This window comes from Cajanus cajan, chromosome 2 (assembly GCF_000230855.2).
Source record: "Cajanus cajan strain Asha chromosome 2, NIPB_CcT2T_4, whole genome shotgun sequence".
Classification (NCBI taxonomy): domain Eukaryota; kingdom Viridiplantae; phylum Streptophyta; class Magnoliopsida; order Fabales; family Fabaceae; genus Cajanus; species Cajanus cajan.
The window spans coordinates 45,099,068-45,115,946 of NC_138518.1; the positions used below are offsets into that span (position 1 = coordinate 45,099,068).

Genomic DNA, 16,879 nt, shown 5'->3' on the forward strand with positions numbered 1-16,879 from the left:
TATATGTGTCTAGTGTATATGATATGAGTACTCCTATCAAGTATGATTTTTCTATATCATTAATTGTCTCATTTTCTAACTTAAAAATCTTTTTAAATTGAAAGTTCTTTTGTAAATTTTTTTTTTTAAATTGTTAATATTTTTTATTTATGTGTTAAGTTTTTATTTTATTTAAAATTAGTTATTTTATCCAATATAAAAATATATGATAAATTACATTATCCTTTCATGAGAGATAAGAATATTATATTTCTCTTTTTTCTTATTTTATAATATACAATTCAATTCATTTATTTGATATTTTAATATATAAAAGAATAATATTTGCATCTTTTAAGAGTGAGGAGGGTAATTCATGTTAAGTATTATATTATCATCCTCCTATTATATTAAAATATATAATTTAGAGTATTTAACTTTGTAGCACTGTAAAATATTTATTGTAAAACTTTGAAATATATTTTTAATTAAAATATATGTTAAAATATTTTTAATTCATTGTCATTCATTTACTTAATAAAAAATATATAATTTATAATTAGATTTTATATCGTGCGATGCATCGATCAAGAAGTACTCAAATTAACGGCCAAGAAAAAAAAAGGAGGCATAGATTTTCTTTTTGACAGCATATTAAAATATTACCTTACTTATCCCATAAAATATTTACATATCGTATAAATTTTAAACGACCTAGGATGTCCAACTTTTTTTTAATCATTATATGGATTGATGTCCATGACAACGTAGTTCTTGAGAATTAAATTTGAACGTTTGAAATATTAAATCAAATTTCTGATGATTTTAAATATTTTACTTTTGTATCTGTATATTTAGATTCTATTTAAATTTGATTTACGTTTTCTCATTTATAATTTGAGCAGGATTTCTGATAAAAATTTGGTAGAAAATTTGAAGTTCTGCATTGAGTTGACAAAAAAAATATTAAAATATAATTTTAATCTGTCATTTGATCATTTTTTGTTTCACCTAAATTTAAATTTCATAATATTTATATATTTCTAAATAATTTTAGAGTTAAATATATCATTAATTCATGCAAAATTTATAAACTTTAATTTTAATTTCTATAATTTTTTTATCTCTCTAAAATTTGTAATTACTATATTTAGTTTGATCCCTACTATTATACGAGCCTTATTAATTGCTCGTTACTTGTGCGTATTATGATATTAATTGATTATCCTCAGCCATATAATCCACAACTGTTTAAAGTTTGTATAATGTTAATGCGTAACACCTTTACATTTTGTTATAAATCTTTAAAAAAATGTTATTTATAATTTTAAAGTGATTGTTAGAGACTAATCAAAATTAGCAAATTTAGATTTTAGAAAGATAAAATATAAAACACAGAACAAAACCAAAACTTGTTCAAAACACAAGTGGGAGACAAACCATTGAAATCAATTATTTTAAGCTTTCTACATTGGTTATGCAGACAAAATAAATGAGCTCGATGTAAAAATTGATTGCTTTTTACATCGGTTAAAAAGTAATCAATGTACAAATATGTAAAATAAAATTTACAGTGACACCACACCATCTACTTTGCCTAGAGGTATTAATTGGGTTTGAATAAAAATTCAATTTCAATCAATTAATTTGGATTGATTCGAATTTCACGATTTTTTTTTTTAAATTTGAATTAAATTAATCCGATGTCAGTTGAGTCATTTTAATTTGATTTATTAAATATTTAATGATTTTTTTAAAAATATTTAATTTTTTAAGTAAATAATTTTTTCAATATTAACTAAATTGATATATTGTTAAAAATTAATTAAATTAATAAATTTACAAGTTTTTTTTAACTTATTGAAGAATTTCAAATGTATTGCGATGTATAAAAATGAAATTTATTATATTATAATATAATTATTCTTAATTTACTTTAAGTATTTAAAAAAAAAGAATAAAAATATTATAACACAAAAATATTTTTAAAAAAATAATCAAAATAATACATATATATTAATTATTAATCCAATAAAAAATAATAATAAATAAATTACCTTAATTTAAGTTAATTTAAATTTTAAATGTGTAAATTTAATATTCAAATTAATCAATATTAAATAAAGAAACACCCAAAAAGACCTAAATTTGCGAAAGAGCAAATAATTTTTACTTTGCTATTGAATTCTCAAATCAAAGGAACATGTGGCTTTTGGTGAACTTGAATGGGTTAAGATAAGGGAAGACATGTTGCAGCAGAAAAGAAAGAATCAAAACCTTAACCTACATGTGACACTATTGTATAAACATGAACAATGTAGAGTAGCACAACCAATAGATGGATCAAAGGGAATGACGAAAATCAGAGAAAGCGCGACGCCGTAAAGGCTGAGAAGCAAAGACGCAACAAATGGTGCAGAGAAGTGACAAAAACCAAGACGCACAACTTAAAATTTAAAAATGGTGACAACTATATACAAGCATGCCACAATGTCTTACATGATGTCGGTTGAACAACAACAAACATAAAAAATGAAATGTGGAACATTGTTTTTCCACTGTTGAAAGTTGAAACTAACAACTTATTGAAGAGGTGTGTTGCACATCAAAAGGCAAAGGAAATCATGTGGCATTATCACAACTCTCTCTATGGTTGCCATTTTAATAGGGAGAGGACAACAACTGAAGTACTCTAATGTGTATTCTTTTGTCCTACTCTATTTACAGTTGCGTATGATCATGCTAACAGGTGTGATAAGTGCCAAAGTATGGGAAACATCTCCAAGCATGGTGAGATGCCTGTAGAGCTAAGAGAAATACAAGCAAGAGGTTGAGTTGTATCTCCCAAAAAACATCAACAATTTTTCATAAGAGAATTAAACACACATATCGAAGGATGGAGACAAATCAATGAATACAAAGGATTTTATATTGATTTATCTTAATCATCAAGACCAATTGTTTAATTCTTGGTGATTATTACAAATGTCATATCCTCTTTGTGGACTTGCTACGTTTTTATTTTTCATTCTTTTATCTATAATGATGTGTCTATTGGTGTATTTAATATGATTATTTATTGCATTTCATCTAATAATCACTTTTTATATGATTAAAGATATTGTTTATCATCTTTATTGTGAGACTCGTGGCTTGTTTTTCCTCACTTCTCTCCCTCTCAACTCTCAAACTCTCTATTCTCTTCTCTCCCCCTTATCCTCTGATTTTGGTTGCTATGGTGGTCTAGGTGTTGATTCTTAGAGTTTGGACTTGCTGAGGTGTGGACGTTCCTTTTCTTCTCTTCTTCGTTCAAGCTCGTCTTCGTCTTCTCTCTCGTTCTCCTTCTTCCCGGAGCTCGGATTCTTCATACCGAGGTAAGGGAAGTTAGGATTTCTTACCGGTTGTTTGATGTAGTGAGCTAGGACTCACGGATTGCTGAGATTTCAAAGATTTTGAGCTGCTGTGATGAAAACTCGTTTTCGGGGTTTTGGGTGAATTTTGGGGATTGTAATGATTTTGTGGTTGCATACTGAAAATGGGATGTTTTTCCTGATGTTTGATGAAAATGTGAGCTTTTAGATGGTTTGCAGTTGGTTTTCTGGTTGATTTTGCAGGTCTTGAAGAAAATTTTGAAAGTTTGAAGGTTGTTGTTGAGCATCATGCCGGGCGCAGTTCTTCACCCCGGGCGCGTGACTACTAGAGGACTCCATTTGGGCAAGCCCGCCGGGTGCAAAGATGTGTGCGCCGAGCGAGCTTGAGAATGTGAGCCTCTGGATGGCCACGCCGGGCGTGGTGGGGCCGTGCTGGACGCGATATCAGGAAGTGACTTGGTATTGTGTGGTTCTGGTGTGACACTGGGCGTGACCCGTCTCGCCGGGCATGGAGGCTCCTTGGGAGTCTCTGCCAGAGGTGGCGCCGGGTGCAATAGGAATTGCGCTAGGCGCACTAGTCCCTGGTGCTCTCTGGTTGTGCCATGCCGGACGCGACCATGAGTGCACCGGGCGCGGATATGATGTGTACTTATATGCTGATATGTGTTGAATTATGCTGGAATTGCTGATAGATGTTGTTATATGCTGAGTTGAGCTATAAATGTTAAATATTGCTGTGCTGACTAGTTAATAATGCTAAATTATGATGTTGAGTTGTAGTTGATGTATATTGTTGTGCTGTAAGATGTTTAACTGTGCTGTATGCTGTTATTGCTGCTATGCTGTGCTGTGCTACATGCTGATATAAATTGTTGTAGGCCGTAAGACTGAGCTGTTGTAGGCCATAAGGCTGAGCTGTTGTAGGCCGTAAGGCTGAGCTGTTGATCACTAAGACTAGAGGAGATGTTTTCAAAATTTTCTCATCCCATTGTGTGGATTGAGTGGCTATCGTGCTCTTAGAGCCCAATTTGTTAAAAACCCTCCCTGGAAAGCTTACTCTTGGAGTGGTAACTTGTTGTTCTCCTCTAAGTTCTTAGTGGTCCCGTGTGTGGGCAAGGTCGAGGCACACGTGTACAAAGCGACTACGGTATAGGGGCCAAGTCGAGTTATACCGCTTACAAGCGATCAATTCTAGCTGATATGCATAACGATGCATTGTGTGTTTATTGTTGTTTATGTTGTATATCTGATGAGTTGTATGCTGATGATGTGCTGATAGCTGTAGCTGTTTACCATTCATGTATTATTTATATATGTATGTTGATTCTTTTCACTAACTTACCCTTTGTTGTTCCATGTGGTTTGGACTGCAATGATCATACTCTGTATGGGAGTAGAGCAGGAATAAGTTGGTGTTCTGAAGTGGGTCTGCAGCTGGCAGATGAAGTTTTATTCTTTTGTTGTTTTTAGCTACTTAGAGTAGCATTTGGGCTGATATTTTGTATGTTCTATTTCTATTTCTCAAGCCCTAGATTTGGACCTTGTGTATATATTCTAGATGTTTATATATATATATATATATATATATATATATATATATACTTTATCTTTCTGTGTGGTGTTGTTTTGTTGAGCTATGTGTAGTAACCAGCCGGCTCGTTACATTTATGATACAAAAGGTAAGAAAATATAGTATATGTCAATACAAAATTACTTTTAGTTGACTTTGCATACTTCAAGGGTTGTTCTTGTCATTTCTCTAACTAAAAGTTAATCTCATCCTTTTAAAGTTGTTCCAAGAATTTAAGAAATTTTTATTCTGTCAATCTATTAAAGTATACATTAAAAACAAATAATAAGAATATTAGGCATAATAAATAATATAATAAATACATTCATCTATAATAGACAATACATTCGGTCTAATAAATGGACGTTCATAAAACTTTATCTTATATGAAAATAAGTATGTTTATTGTCATTTAAACATTGATTTTGAGGAATCATTATTTGTCCATTGATCTAACTCTTTTTTTTTTTTTATGACGACAAACATGTTAATGTGTGACTTATTAAATTTTTATTCAATAACTGATTTAGTATATTATATTCTAAATTTGTTAAAATTTATCCGATTTAGAATTTAGTTGCCCAAATTGCACACACATTTCACTCTCACAACTCACAAATCACAACCCCGACTTATTTTTTTCCCGGTGTGGAGGGGTGGTGGGGTCTAGGAGCCATGAGCATGTTAAGAGTGTGGGATCTTTGTGTGGAAAAGCTTTTGATATTCTTCTTCCATTTAAGATTATTGTGTGTTTTTGGAGTGAAGAGACGCTTGGAAAACTCAAAAAAAAAAAAAAAATTTGTTAAAGCTAATTTAATCTTATTAAATCGAGAAATACAATGAGTATAACTCTTCACGTATATACATATACATTATTATTGTGATTTTATTATTAGACGATATGAGATTTCTACCAATTATCCTCACTTTTGGTCCTCATGCAGTCATCTTATATGCATTAGTTTGCTATTTTCACTTATGCTTTGAAGAACTGGACTTAGGTTCCTTAGCAACTTCGTGCTGAACTAGTAGGAATTTCGTGTGTTTTTGCGTTGAACCTTTTAGAGGTCTGTGTCAGAGGAAGTCTTGAAGCGTTAAGGTAGTTTGCGAATTTGTTCTGAGCATGTGTTCTACATTTTCTAGGTTGTCTGTTATGACGTTGCAAAGCTTGAAGGAGCGGGAGAAGACGGTAGTGTGGGTGGGGAAGGTTGCAAAGGACTTGGGTGCTCCATTCCAGGACGCAGTGGATGTCCATGTTCTATGAGATTCTCCAAATCAATGTTTCCTTTAAATCAATTTTAATTATATTTTTCTATATATATTTTTATTTTATATAACTAAAATTTATTATCAATAATTGATTTTTTTAAGTACATAAATCATATTGTAATTAAAATTCATATTAAATAAATATTTTTACTATGTAAATTATGTTTTATAATTATGATAAATAATTTATATTGTGATACAATATTATTTTAACTATTGATAATATTTTTTTAAAATATTAAAAGTTTAAATTAGAAATAACAAAATTGATAGATTAAAATATATAATCACAGCGAGAAATTCAAGAAATAGCTACAACAAAAACATTAGCTAATCTTTAGTTAAAAGAATTAGTTATAAATTAGCTATGAAATTACTACAAAATTGGTGTTAGCATGCAATAGATAGCAGATTAACTAGGAAAGAAATCCTAGTTAATTCATATTTAATTTTTCATCAAGTATCACTGCTCTGTCAATCTACAACCACAATTAAGCACAAATTGTTTCACATTTTAACGGTATATAATATTAACTGATTTTGAATACTTATTATTTAAGTACTAGACATATGACTTTTGAGGTTTTATTCATAAAGATATATAAAAATCTATGCGTATGCTTTTAGAAAGTTTTAATTCAGTGGTCATTTCTAGATGAAAGTACCTTATGCACTATGAAGCATAAAGAAATTATAATTTGTAAGTTAACAGAAAATGGAAATTGTATTTGTTTACTGAAAATATAAGCATACAAAAACTCATTAGAGAGATAAGGAAAACCACCAACCTTGTTGATGCTGGGAACTAATTCCTGCAATGCCTTCATTCTTTCAGCAATTCTTTCACGATGCAACTAACATTCAATACAAATGAATGAGAAGAAACACATGAATTGCCATAGACAGATAAGGAAAAAGAATGAATCTAGAATTACCCTTTGTACTATTGTTTCTGCTACTTCCACAAAGACCGTAAAAATAATGACACTGCATCATGCACTTTATAATACAACCGAATAATGGAACAACACCTGATAGAGACAGTAGTTTGTTGGTTTTGGTAGGTGCTTCCAAGATGGGAAAACGACCGAAACTTCAGCCATGACAGTCAAGTTGTCAGCCACTTAAAGCATAATTTAGGTGAAAAAGGAAAAAAAAAAAAAAAAAAAAAAAAAGACAATAACAAAAAATACTTTAACCTAAGACGTCAAGAAAAGGGAAAGGATACATGTTCTAAGAGTATACGAATAATTCCAGTGTACCAATTCCTTTTCATATATCTGAGTATAAGAATTCTCTAAGGTAAAGACTATGAAGTTTGGGGCTCCTCAGGATACAGATCACCCTGAACTTAAGTAGTTATGTATATCAGCAGAAACAATCATAGATAACTCTGGCAAAGACCAAAAATTGTTACACAAGTCTTGTTACATTATAAAATAAAGTAAAAATGCTCCATGAGGTTGACATGATGAGAGACTATTAAGAAGGATTGGAATACAAAGGGCTTCTCGAATATATAATTCAAGAGTCAACATAAAACATGCTAGAATCCATAAAGCCAAACCCACTTGTAGCATTTTTCTTATTGAAAAAATAATCCTCAAGATGGGGATCGAGTTTTAACACCAAATTGTTGTTAAAAGGATCACTTGTAGTACAAGGAATTATACATACATGGACTTGTGAGGAAATGAAAACCTGATTTACACATCATCCCAAAATTCATGATATATCAGAGTACCACATCATGAGTTCAATATGTTCTGCATTTTTATGAACCAAGTATTGCAAAAGCTTAAGCTATTATGTGAAGGCACGTGAATAGTTTCATACTATTTTACATCTTTAACATGCCCCATGTAGGAGTTTTTTGGACTTGAAGGCTGGACAATGCAAAGGTCTTTCTACATTATTCTCAAATTCAACTCATTCCCTCCCCAGACAGTTGAAATTAAAAGAATTTAGGCAGAGAAGAGGTATATGTAAATATTATTTGCAATGTGTCAGATATGTTACAAAAGACAAAACTTCAATCCCTATTTACACTTGTACTAGACTTTCAAATCCTAATTAAATAGGGAAACTAAACATGAAATATAAGAAAATGTGTAAATGGATTATACTTGGAGGTGAAGGAAGTAGGGATGCCAGCACCCTGGCTACTTCATGCATGGTAGGCCTCTCAGAAGGGTCCTTTTTCGTGCTAAGCAAAGCAAGCTGAAAAGTCTTCTTAGCATGTGCCAGATCATTGCAGGTTATAGACACCTCTGGATCCACAACCTCCATTACAGTGTTGTTATCTGCCTTACATAATATCTAAAAAATCATGATAAAATGAGTCAGGAAAAGAACTGAAAGGGACTCATCATTACATCAGCAGAGCTAAGAAATTGTGTACATTAGCATTATTCTGTCTATGACTTACCCAGAATGGCACACCTTCAATATTCTAAATGCAAGCATAACAACTAAACTATTAGTGTGAACCCCAAGAATTGACAAGAACACAAGTAAATCAAACATGTTTCATAAATTGATAAGTTTGATGAGTGTCATAAACCCCCCAAAAAGATTTAATGCATATACTAGTAACATATGTACCAATTGATGCAAACCGAAATCGTTCTCCGCTGCCTTTGTCCCAATAAATAGCGCCATTAGAACAATGCCACAACTATATAAATCTGTTTTTTTCATTCGGCCTAGATGTTCGAGCATACTCAGAGTCAATATAGCCTATAAAGTTGATGGGTTGAGATACATTTTGCAGTGCCAAAATTAGATTGATGACCTTCAAAGTTTGTGTATGAAGAGCACGATTAGAAGATTCCATGTGTAAGAATTTATCTTCAATACTATCAATATTAATTAAAGCAAGCAAGCTCAATAACAAAATTTCAAAATAAAACCTTTGCATAGCAGTTTCAATTTTTTCTAATTAGGTAGCCGTTTTCAATTGGATTATATTCTATTCCGAATCCAAAGCGTGCTTTAACCTTTCATCGCAGATTAAAAGTAGAAACAGAAGAAAAAAATTTGCATGAGCAAATCTGAGACAAATTTAAACTCTACGATCACATTAGACATTGTGATGAAATAAACATTTGTTCCTGCAAAATTTGTTAGAGAAAACAACAGAGAAACTAAGCACCTCGTAGAAAATGGTTAGGGAATTGCTATGTTATAGAGGAATGACTGAAATCAATATACATTGCAATGAGTTATAGTGAAATCAAAAGTATTGATGAATTCCTCGAGAGTGAGAAACGAAGCGATGCCAAGAGAAATCGCTAGAGAGAATAAACCCCCCAACAAATATCCGATCTTACTATAAACCCCCTGATGTAATCTAACTTGAGAACGTGATATTTATCTCTAGCAATTATAGTGAGAATGTGATATTTATCTCTTGATATATCAGTGATAGTATGAAAATGTGATATAGTATCTAATCAAGCATGTTATGGTGTTGCTACCAATGTGAAAGAAATTGTTGAAAAACGAGTCAAAAGTAATCAAGTTGATGGATGAAAACTTGAGTAAAGAACTTTTTATACACAATGTCAAGTTGTGATTAAATACAGAAAATGTTTTGTCAGAGTTATTCATCAAGCTAAAGTAGTTGTTTGTTCTAAGGGTTGATCTCAATTATATTCACATTGAAAAAATGTATTTGATGATAGTTGGTTAATGAGAATGAGCTTCCTGATGATACCAGTGAAGATGAAACTAAAGATAAAGAAGGGAAAGACAATTAGATAACTTTAACTATTAATTTCATTTTTGTTATCTGTTCATTGTAATGTCTTTTAAAGTCTACTAAATAATAATATTAGATTTAGTTATTATTTGAATCAATTTTGGTTGGTAATGTTTTATGAACAACATAAAGTTTGATGATTTCTTTCTCTTCTATAAATTTTTCTTTAGTATTTTGCATAATTAATACTTGGCTTCTAATTCGGCTAAATTTAGAAATATTATAAATTATTAGCTTCAAAGTTGATCAATTTTGAACTTGGAAAAATTTATAAGTTGATCTCAATTTAGTTCAACCTTTAAATTTGGTAAAATTTCATAAGTTAGTTTTCAACCCAACCAACCTTTAAATTTGGAAAAAGTTTACAAGTTGGCTTAATTGTAGGAGTTGTTTTCGAATTCTACCAATCTCTTAAACATGGTAACATTTTGTAAGTTAGCTTCAAATTCGACAACTTTTTAACTTGGTAAAATTTCGTAAGTTAGTTTTGAACTCAACTAACCTTTAAAGTTGGTAAAAGTTTATAAGTTGGCTTCAAACTCGGCCAACCTTTTAAACTTGGTAAAATTTTATAAGTTGGCTTCAAACTTTGCCAATTTTTTAAATTTGGTAAAATTTCATAAGTTAGCTTCAAACTCGGCCAACCTTTTAACTTGGTAAAATTTTATAAGTTGGTTTTAAACTCGACCAATCTTTAAAGTTGGGAAATTTCATTAGTTGGCTTTGAACACAACCAATTATATTGTGGCTTCGAACTCAATCATTTTAAAGAAATTGATGGTGTTGAACTCAGTCATGTTGTAAAGTACAAATTAAAAAATGAAGCTAGATTCAAAATAAGCTGATTGAAACAAGCATGTCATAGTAAAAGAAATGTTTCATTACTAGATATAACAATTGTATTCATATAATCCTTTACTATTTATACTCAAGGTGTACTTCACTAAAACATCCTCAGTTAAAACTCTTATTTCTTTACATTGGAAAAAAACTAAGGTAGGAAAAAGAGTAAATCACCTGAGGGGACACATAGCTAAAAAAAACTTGATCTTTTTTGCTTCTACTTTGTTTTCTGGCAGTAGTCCCTCTTTAAGATAATTCCAAATATTTGTCATCCAACCTCCATCCCCAACCCCATCAACCAAGATTGTTTTGACTTTAAAACTTGGAGTTTTAACAACTTCTTAGAAGATCGTCTTGTGCTGACTAGGACACTTGATGCTAGCTAACTTAAAAAAAACATCAACCCTAGAGTTTTGTTTTTGGAAATATGCTTAATTTTAAAGTCATCAAAGTAAGAAATTAACTGAGTGAATAGATGACAATACCTTTGAAGTTCAAGTTCCTTTGTTTGATATGTTCCTTAACTTGTTCCGCTATAACATTTCAACTTTTTGACTCTACATCTTTCGCTAACCTTAATCCTTGCAATAAGGCTTCATATTCTGTTTGATCATTTGTGGCCTTAATTCAAATCAACATGCAAAGTTTACCATTGTTTCTTATGTTCCAGCATTGGCGTTAACTTGACAACAAAGTCGGCTAAACATTGAGCATTTAGTGATCCTCTACTTTCATATCTTATTCCATACTCAGAAAACTCCATTAATTAGGCAATCATACGTCTTGTTATTTATAACTTTTTGAGTATTTTCTTGATTGGGTAGTCAGCTTTGACTAAAATTTGATGACTTTGAAAATAAGGACAAAGACATCGAGATGAAGTTACCAATGTTAACGCAAGATTTTCAATGGTTTGATATCTTCTTTTTGTATCTTGCAAAATATGACATAAAATAAATAAGGACTTTTTTTTAACCATATTTTTGTACTAAAACGACACCAATAACATTCTCAACAACGACTAAACATAACAAAAGGTCAACTTGGTGGTTTGGCTTGGTTAAAATTGAAGGACTTGACAAAATTTTTTGAAGACATAAAAATCTTGTTCACATTGGTCATCCCAATGAAAACCTGTAAGCTTTTTTTAATAAATTAAAAATTGGTTTAACTTTTTCTACCATTTTAGGAATAAACCATTTTTCTAATCATTGAAAACCATTTCCATCAACCTTTGGTAAGTAGCTCTAGTTTTTTTAAGGCCAAAAGGCATGACTCGATAGCAAAAGTTGTTTGATCAATGATAAATGTTTTATATTCTTCATTTGGAGGATACATCATAATTTGGTTATAGCTAGAATAAGTATCAAGAAAGCTTAAAATAGCATAGCCTAAAGCACCATCTACTAATTTGTTGATTTTGGAACGTGAGTATGCATTCTTAGGATAGGCTTTGTTCAAATCTATGTAATCAACACACACGCGCGACTTCCCATTTGACTTCTTTACCATTACAACATTGGCTAACCAAGTTGTATATTTAACTTTCCCAATAAAGTTGGCATTAAACAATTTTTTTTTGCCTTCACTACTTCTCTACATCCCCGTCCTATCTTGCTTTTTTTAGTTATTGGTTTGATTTCTTTATTGATTGCCAACTTATGATTGATGAAGTTAGGATCAATTTCAAGCATATTTGTACTACACCAAGCAAAAAGCTCAAAATTGTCAATAATAATTGCCATGATTTTACCTTTGAGGTCTGGGTTTAAATGTTTTCCATTTTTGGTGCATTGGTTTGGTTGTTTTTCAATTTGAAATTCAATAAGTTCATCAATTGGATTCAGTTTATGGTCTTGCATGTCAGGATCTAAGTCAACTAAGTTAACAACCTCAACATGAGCCATCATCTAAGGAGTTATTTCGCCAACAACTTTGGCAGGTGTTACTTTCGAACTTTCAGTGTAATATTTCTGAGCAACTTTTTGATTGGCTTTAATTGTGATTATGTCTCTATTTGTTCCTAGGAGAAAAAAGTTGGTCTCTATTTCATTTTCTAAAACTTTCACCTTATTCAACAACTCTCCAACCTTTGCAAAATCAGATTGGTTAGCCTTAACTGCAACGTTGAATGATTTTGGTCTTTGTCAAATTCTTCTTTGTCTCACTTAACTCAACATTCAATTTCTTGAATTCAGCATTCTTTGCCTTCATTTTATCCATTTGGACATCATTTTTCTCCCATTTCTTCTCCCAATGATCCACAATAACAATGGATCATTGTAAAAATACTTATGTAGAATCTAATCCTTCAACTGGATCAACCTTCTTAATGATTGCCTAATCAATGGTGAAAGCTAGATCTTCCTTGTAAAAAGTTTTTGTAGTAAGGTTACAATTCCACAATGATGTCACATCAAGAGGCATATATACTTACATGGTCTAGCCTTGCCAAGGGATGACTAGTATCAAATTTTTTATAAATACATCTTGGTCAAATTGTAGATCCAACCTAAGAACTTGATGGTTAGAGTTGAAGATTTGATGGTGGCACTTGAAAGCTTGATGGTTGGATAGATTAATCAACCAAAGGAAATGATGTTTGAATAGGGGAACCAATCACATCTCCATTTTTCATAAGTTCGACTGATTTAGCTATCTCCTGATGCATAATGTTGTCAGCAAAATTTTGCTTAATATTTTAAACTTCCATATCAATTTTTTTTCATTATCATCTACTATATGTGTATTGTTATTTCTTTTCCTCCTTTGACGAGGACGAAGACTACTCTAATCTTCATGATCATCTAGAATATCTTTTTCTTCCATGTTAAACTTGGTCTTCAATTCATGCCATTTACTTTGGCCCATGATATTTGCAAATAAAGAAAAATACCTTTAGGAAAAAAAACATAACAACAAAGAAAGAAAACTTGTAATTGCAAGTACTCATTTTCTAAATCATTGTGAAGATTTTTTTACTTAGAAAGTGAAAGAACAACTTCACTTTTTAGAGGATGAGATAATGATTGCAATTTACTTATATCTTCTTTCTCAAATGGCGGGGGGTGGGGGTTGAAATAATACCCTTATAACCAATGAACTTTACAAGATGGGATTGCTAATAACATAGGAATCTAGGCTTTCTATTTAGATGAAATACGGTGTCTAATTCGAGATCACCACAACCATGTCATATTTTAAAAAAAAATTCTTCCTTAAAATTTTCATAAGATTGAGAGAAAATTCGAAAAAGTATATTCAAATGTGTACCTATGACACTCTTACTACCCCAACACATATATTGTAATAATGTAAATAAACTAAAGAAATAAAATTTTCAACATTGGTAAAAGGGTCCACATAAAAACCTTCATAAATGTTCTTCAATGTCTAAAATAATTAAAAATAAAACTTGAGAAATAAAACATAAGAGTTTACAAATTATTTTCAAAAGAATAAGTATAACTCCAAATACATATAAAAAATCCATGTCCTAAAAATCCTTTGTCCCGATATCACAATATCATAGTACACCCATAACTCAACTGTTGACATTTTGGATGTCATTCTTAGCCAAATCTTTCTCACCTAAAACATCCACAAATTGTACAGTGAGAAAAGAAAATATCTGTATGTAAAGAACACACAGACACACCACAATGTAATCTAATCATAACTCATTACATAATGAAATATTTACAACCATTTCTATATATCATAATTCTATCAATCATGCATCATCTTTACATCATAATTCTCAATCACACCAATCCATCACATCAAATAATTTGTACTATGTTAAGCTCATGCCACCCCTATAGCATCTTGTGTCCAAGGTCGTGCCACACTAACATACGTGTTAATTACCTCACACGTCCCACACCATGCCATGCTCACGCTACCCCTGTAGCTTCTCATGCCCAGAGTCGTGCCACATTGACATAAGTGTGAGGATATCCACAATCACATCACATTCAATTCATACCAATTGTCACACACAAATCTTGCGATTGACACTATGTCATGCTCACGCCACCCTTGTAGCATATCTTGCCCAAGGTCGTGCCACGCTGACATACGTGTTAATTGCCTCACACGTCCCACACTATGTCATGCTCCCGCCATCCCTGTAGCTTCTCATGCCCAGGGTCGTGCCACGCTGACATAAGTGTGAGGATATCCACAACCACATCACATTCAATTCATACCAACATACTAGTATCATAATTAAATCATCAATTAAACCATAACACCTTAGAATATCAAAACAACATACGTCTCTCTCTGGCATCTATCAAAGAAAACAACACACAAAGAGTTATACTCATCCAAATAAGCTCAAGCCTATCTAAAAAAAAACATAAGAGGATAATCTATAACACTTATGAAGACATGAAATTCTAAAAAAAAATCATCTACTTAGCTAAAAAAGTCAAAAACCGGAAAAGATATAATTCACGCTGACAACTTGATGTCTATTCATTAAAACAACCATATCTAGAGTTTTAGACATCCTCTTTTGGGTGATTCCAAAGCCATTAAAAATATAACACCCAAAGCTACAACTTTTGGAAGAACACGAAGCCTAAAAATGTCGTTAAGGTCACCTCGCATGGCTGACAAAATGAAACTTAATCTTTCGCGCACTAGAATGGAGACCGAACTTATAACTCGCATAACTCAACCAATTCTTAACATTTTTACACAATTATAAAGTCTAAATTATAGGCCCAAGTGTCTACTTTCTAACCCAATAAACGAAAATTGATTTGGTTAATCACACAAAAAAATACCACAAAAGTACTAAGGTACATCTACAAGGAAAAATCTCCTAAATACTCATCAATTCATATAATTAAGAGTGTTCATTAATCTACAAGAACCTTAACTTTTAGAGCACATCCCAATAAATCCAATAATCCTCTAAATCATCAATTTTACCAAATAATATCACAACCAAATTTATAAATCAATATGAAACTCGATTGAATCATCAATTTCACAAAACAACCCACCAATTATCAAAACTCCAATCCCTCATGAATCCTAACTCACAGGCACATTTCAAACAACTCAATATTTTTCTTAGAACATCAATTTTAACAATTCTTCACATATTCATAATCATAAACACATACAGAATATCATAATACCAACAATTCTTCAAACATAAACAATTATAAAATTATTAAAAATTTCACGGGAACTCTTCTCTACTCATTCCCCCATGCGACTCTACACACATAAATCTCTCATTTTCCCCCGTACCTGGTTGCATTAATCAAAATACTCTTGATATAGTGGAAGTTGCTCCTGATCTCTTTCTGGGTACTCCTCCTCAGAGCTCTTGTTTTTCCTTTCTTTTTTTCTTACTCTTTCAGAAAATGTTAAATGAGACTAATGAGGGTTAATATGCTAACCCCTTCTTTACATTCCCTCGGACCGGGTCAACCCAACTCATTACCCTTCCTGACCCACTTCTCCTTTTCCTCAAAATAATTAAGTAAAATAAATACATATACTATATAAAATATTTTTTCTCTATAATAATAATAAAAATATTATTATTATTCTTATTTTGAAAATAATATAATAATATAATTTCAATATTAAAATATTATATAAAATCAACTTTTTAGATTTTATAATAAAATAATAATTTATCAACTTCCGAATTATCCCTTAAAACATATAAATAATTATTTAAAATGTTAATAAAAAATACTTATTTAATACGTATAAAATAATTATCCAAAATAATAATTATTTAAAACGTACAAAATAATATTCTTCTATAATTATAAAAATAATTTTGACCAAATACCATATAATAATAATAATAATAATAATAATAATAATAATAATAATAACTTTTTTTGAAAAATAGGGTGTTACAGTACCACTCAATAACACCCCAACCATATGGTGGCTCCCCAAGTTTTAATTGATAAAAGTGAAAAAATTTGGACAAATATATAAGGTTTTAGGAAAGCATAAACTTTATAAGTTCATTTTTCTTCAAAGTCTACAGAGAAATGCTTCGTAGTAGACAGAGTCTGATCTTCGACCAAATCTACTACA

The 16,879-nt window shown here is 31.1% G+C and overlaps 1 protein-coding gene across 1 annotated transcript; it reads right to left on the reverse strand.

The window, feature by feature from the left end:
* Positions 1-6,652: 6,652 nt before the first annotated feature.
* Positions 6,653-8,850, reverse strand: LOC145954948 (LRR receptor-like serine/threonine-protein kinase ERL2). The gene is made up of 7 exons (XM_083069642.1): positions 8,794-8,850; positions 8,618-8,641; positions 8,316-8,508; positions 7,221-7,312; positions 6,978-7,043; positions 6,855-6,862; positions 6,653-6,668 (listed from the first exon to the last, which is right to left on the reverse strand). Exons 1-7 carry the CDS (start codon positions 8,848-8,850, stop codon positions 6,653-6,655), a joined length of 456 nt encoding a protein of 151 aa, XP_082925768.1.
* Between the last annotated feature and the right edge of the window lie 8,029 nt (positions 8,851-16,879).

Excerpts from the sequence above, each read along its gene's own strand:
- LOC145954948 (XM_083069642.1), bottom strand. The coding sequence starts at position 8,850 with ATGGCGCTATTTATTGGGACAAAGGCAGCGGAGAACGATTTCGGTTTG. Across the intron at positions 7,313-8,315 it reads CCTACTTCCTTCACCTCCAA|TGGCTGACAACTTGACTGTC; the intron begins GTATAATCCATT and ends TTATGCTTTAAG. Across the intron at positions 7,044-7,220 it reads CAAACTACTGTCTCTATCAG|TTGCATCGTGAAAGAATTGC; the intron begins GTGTTGTTCCAT and ends ATTGAATGTTAG.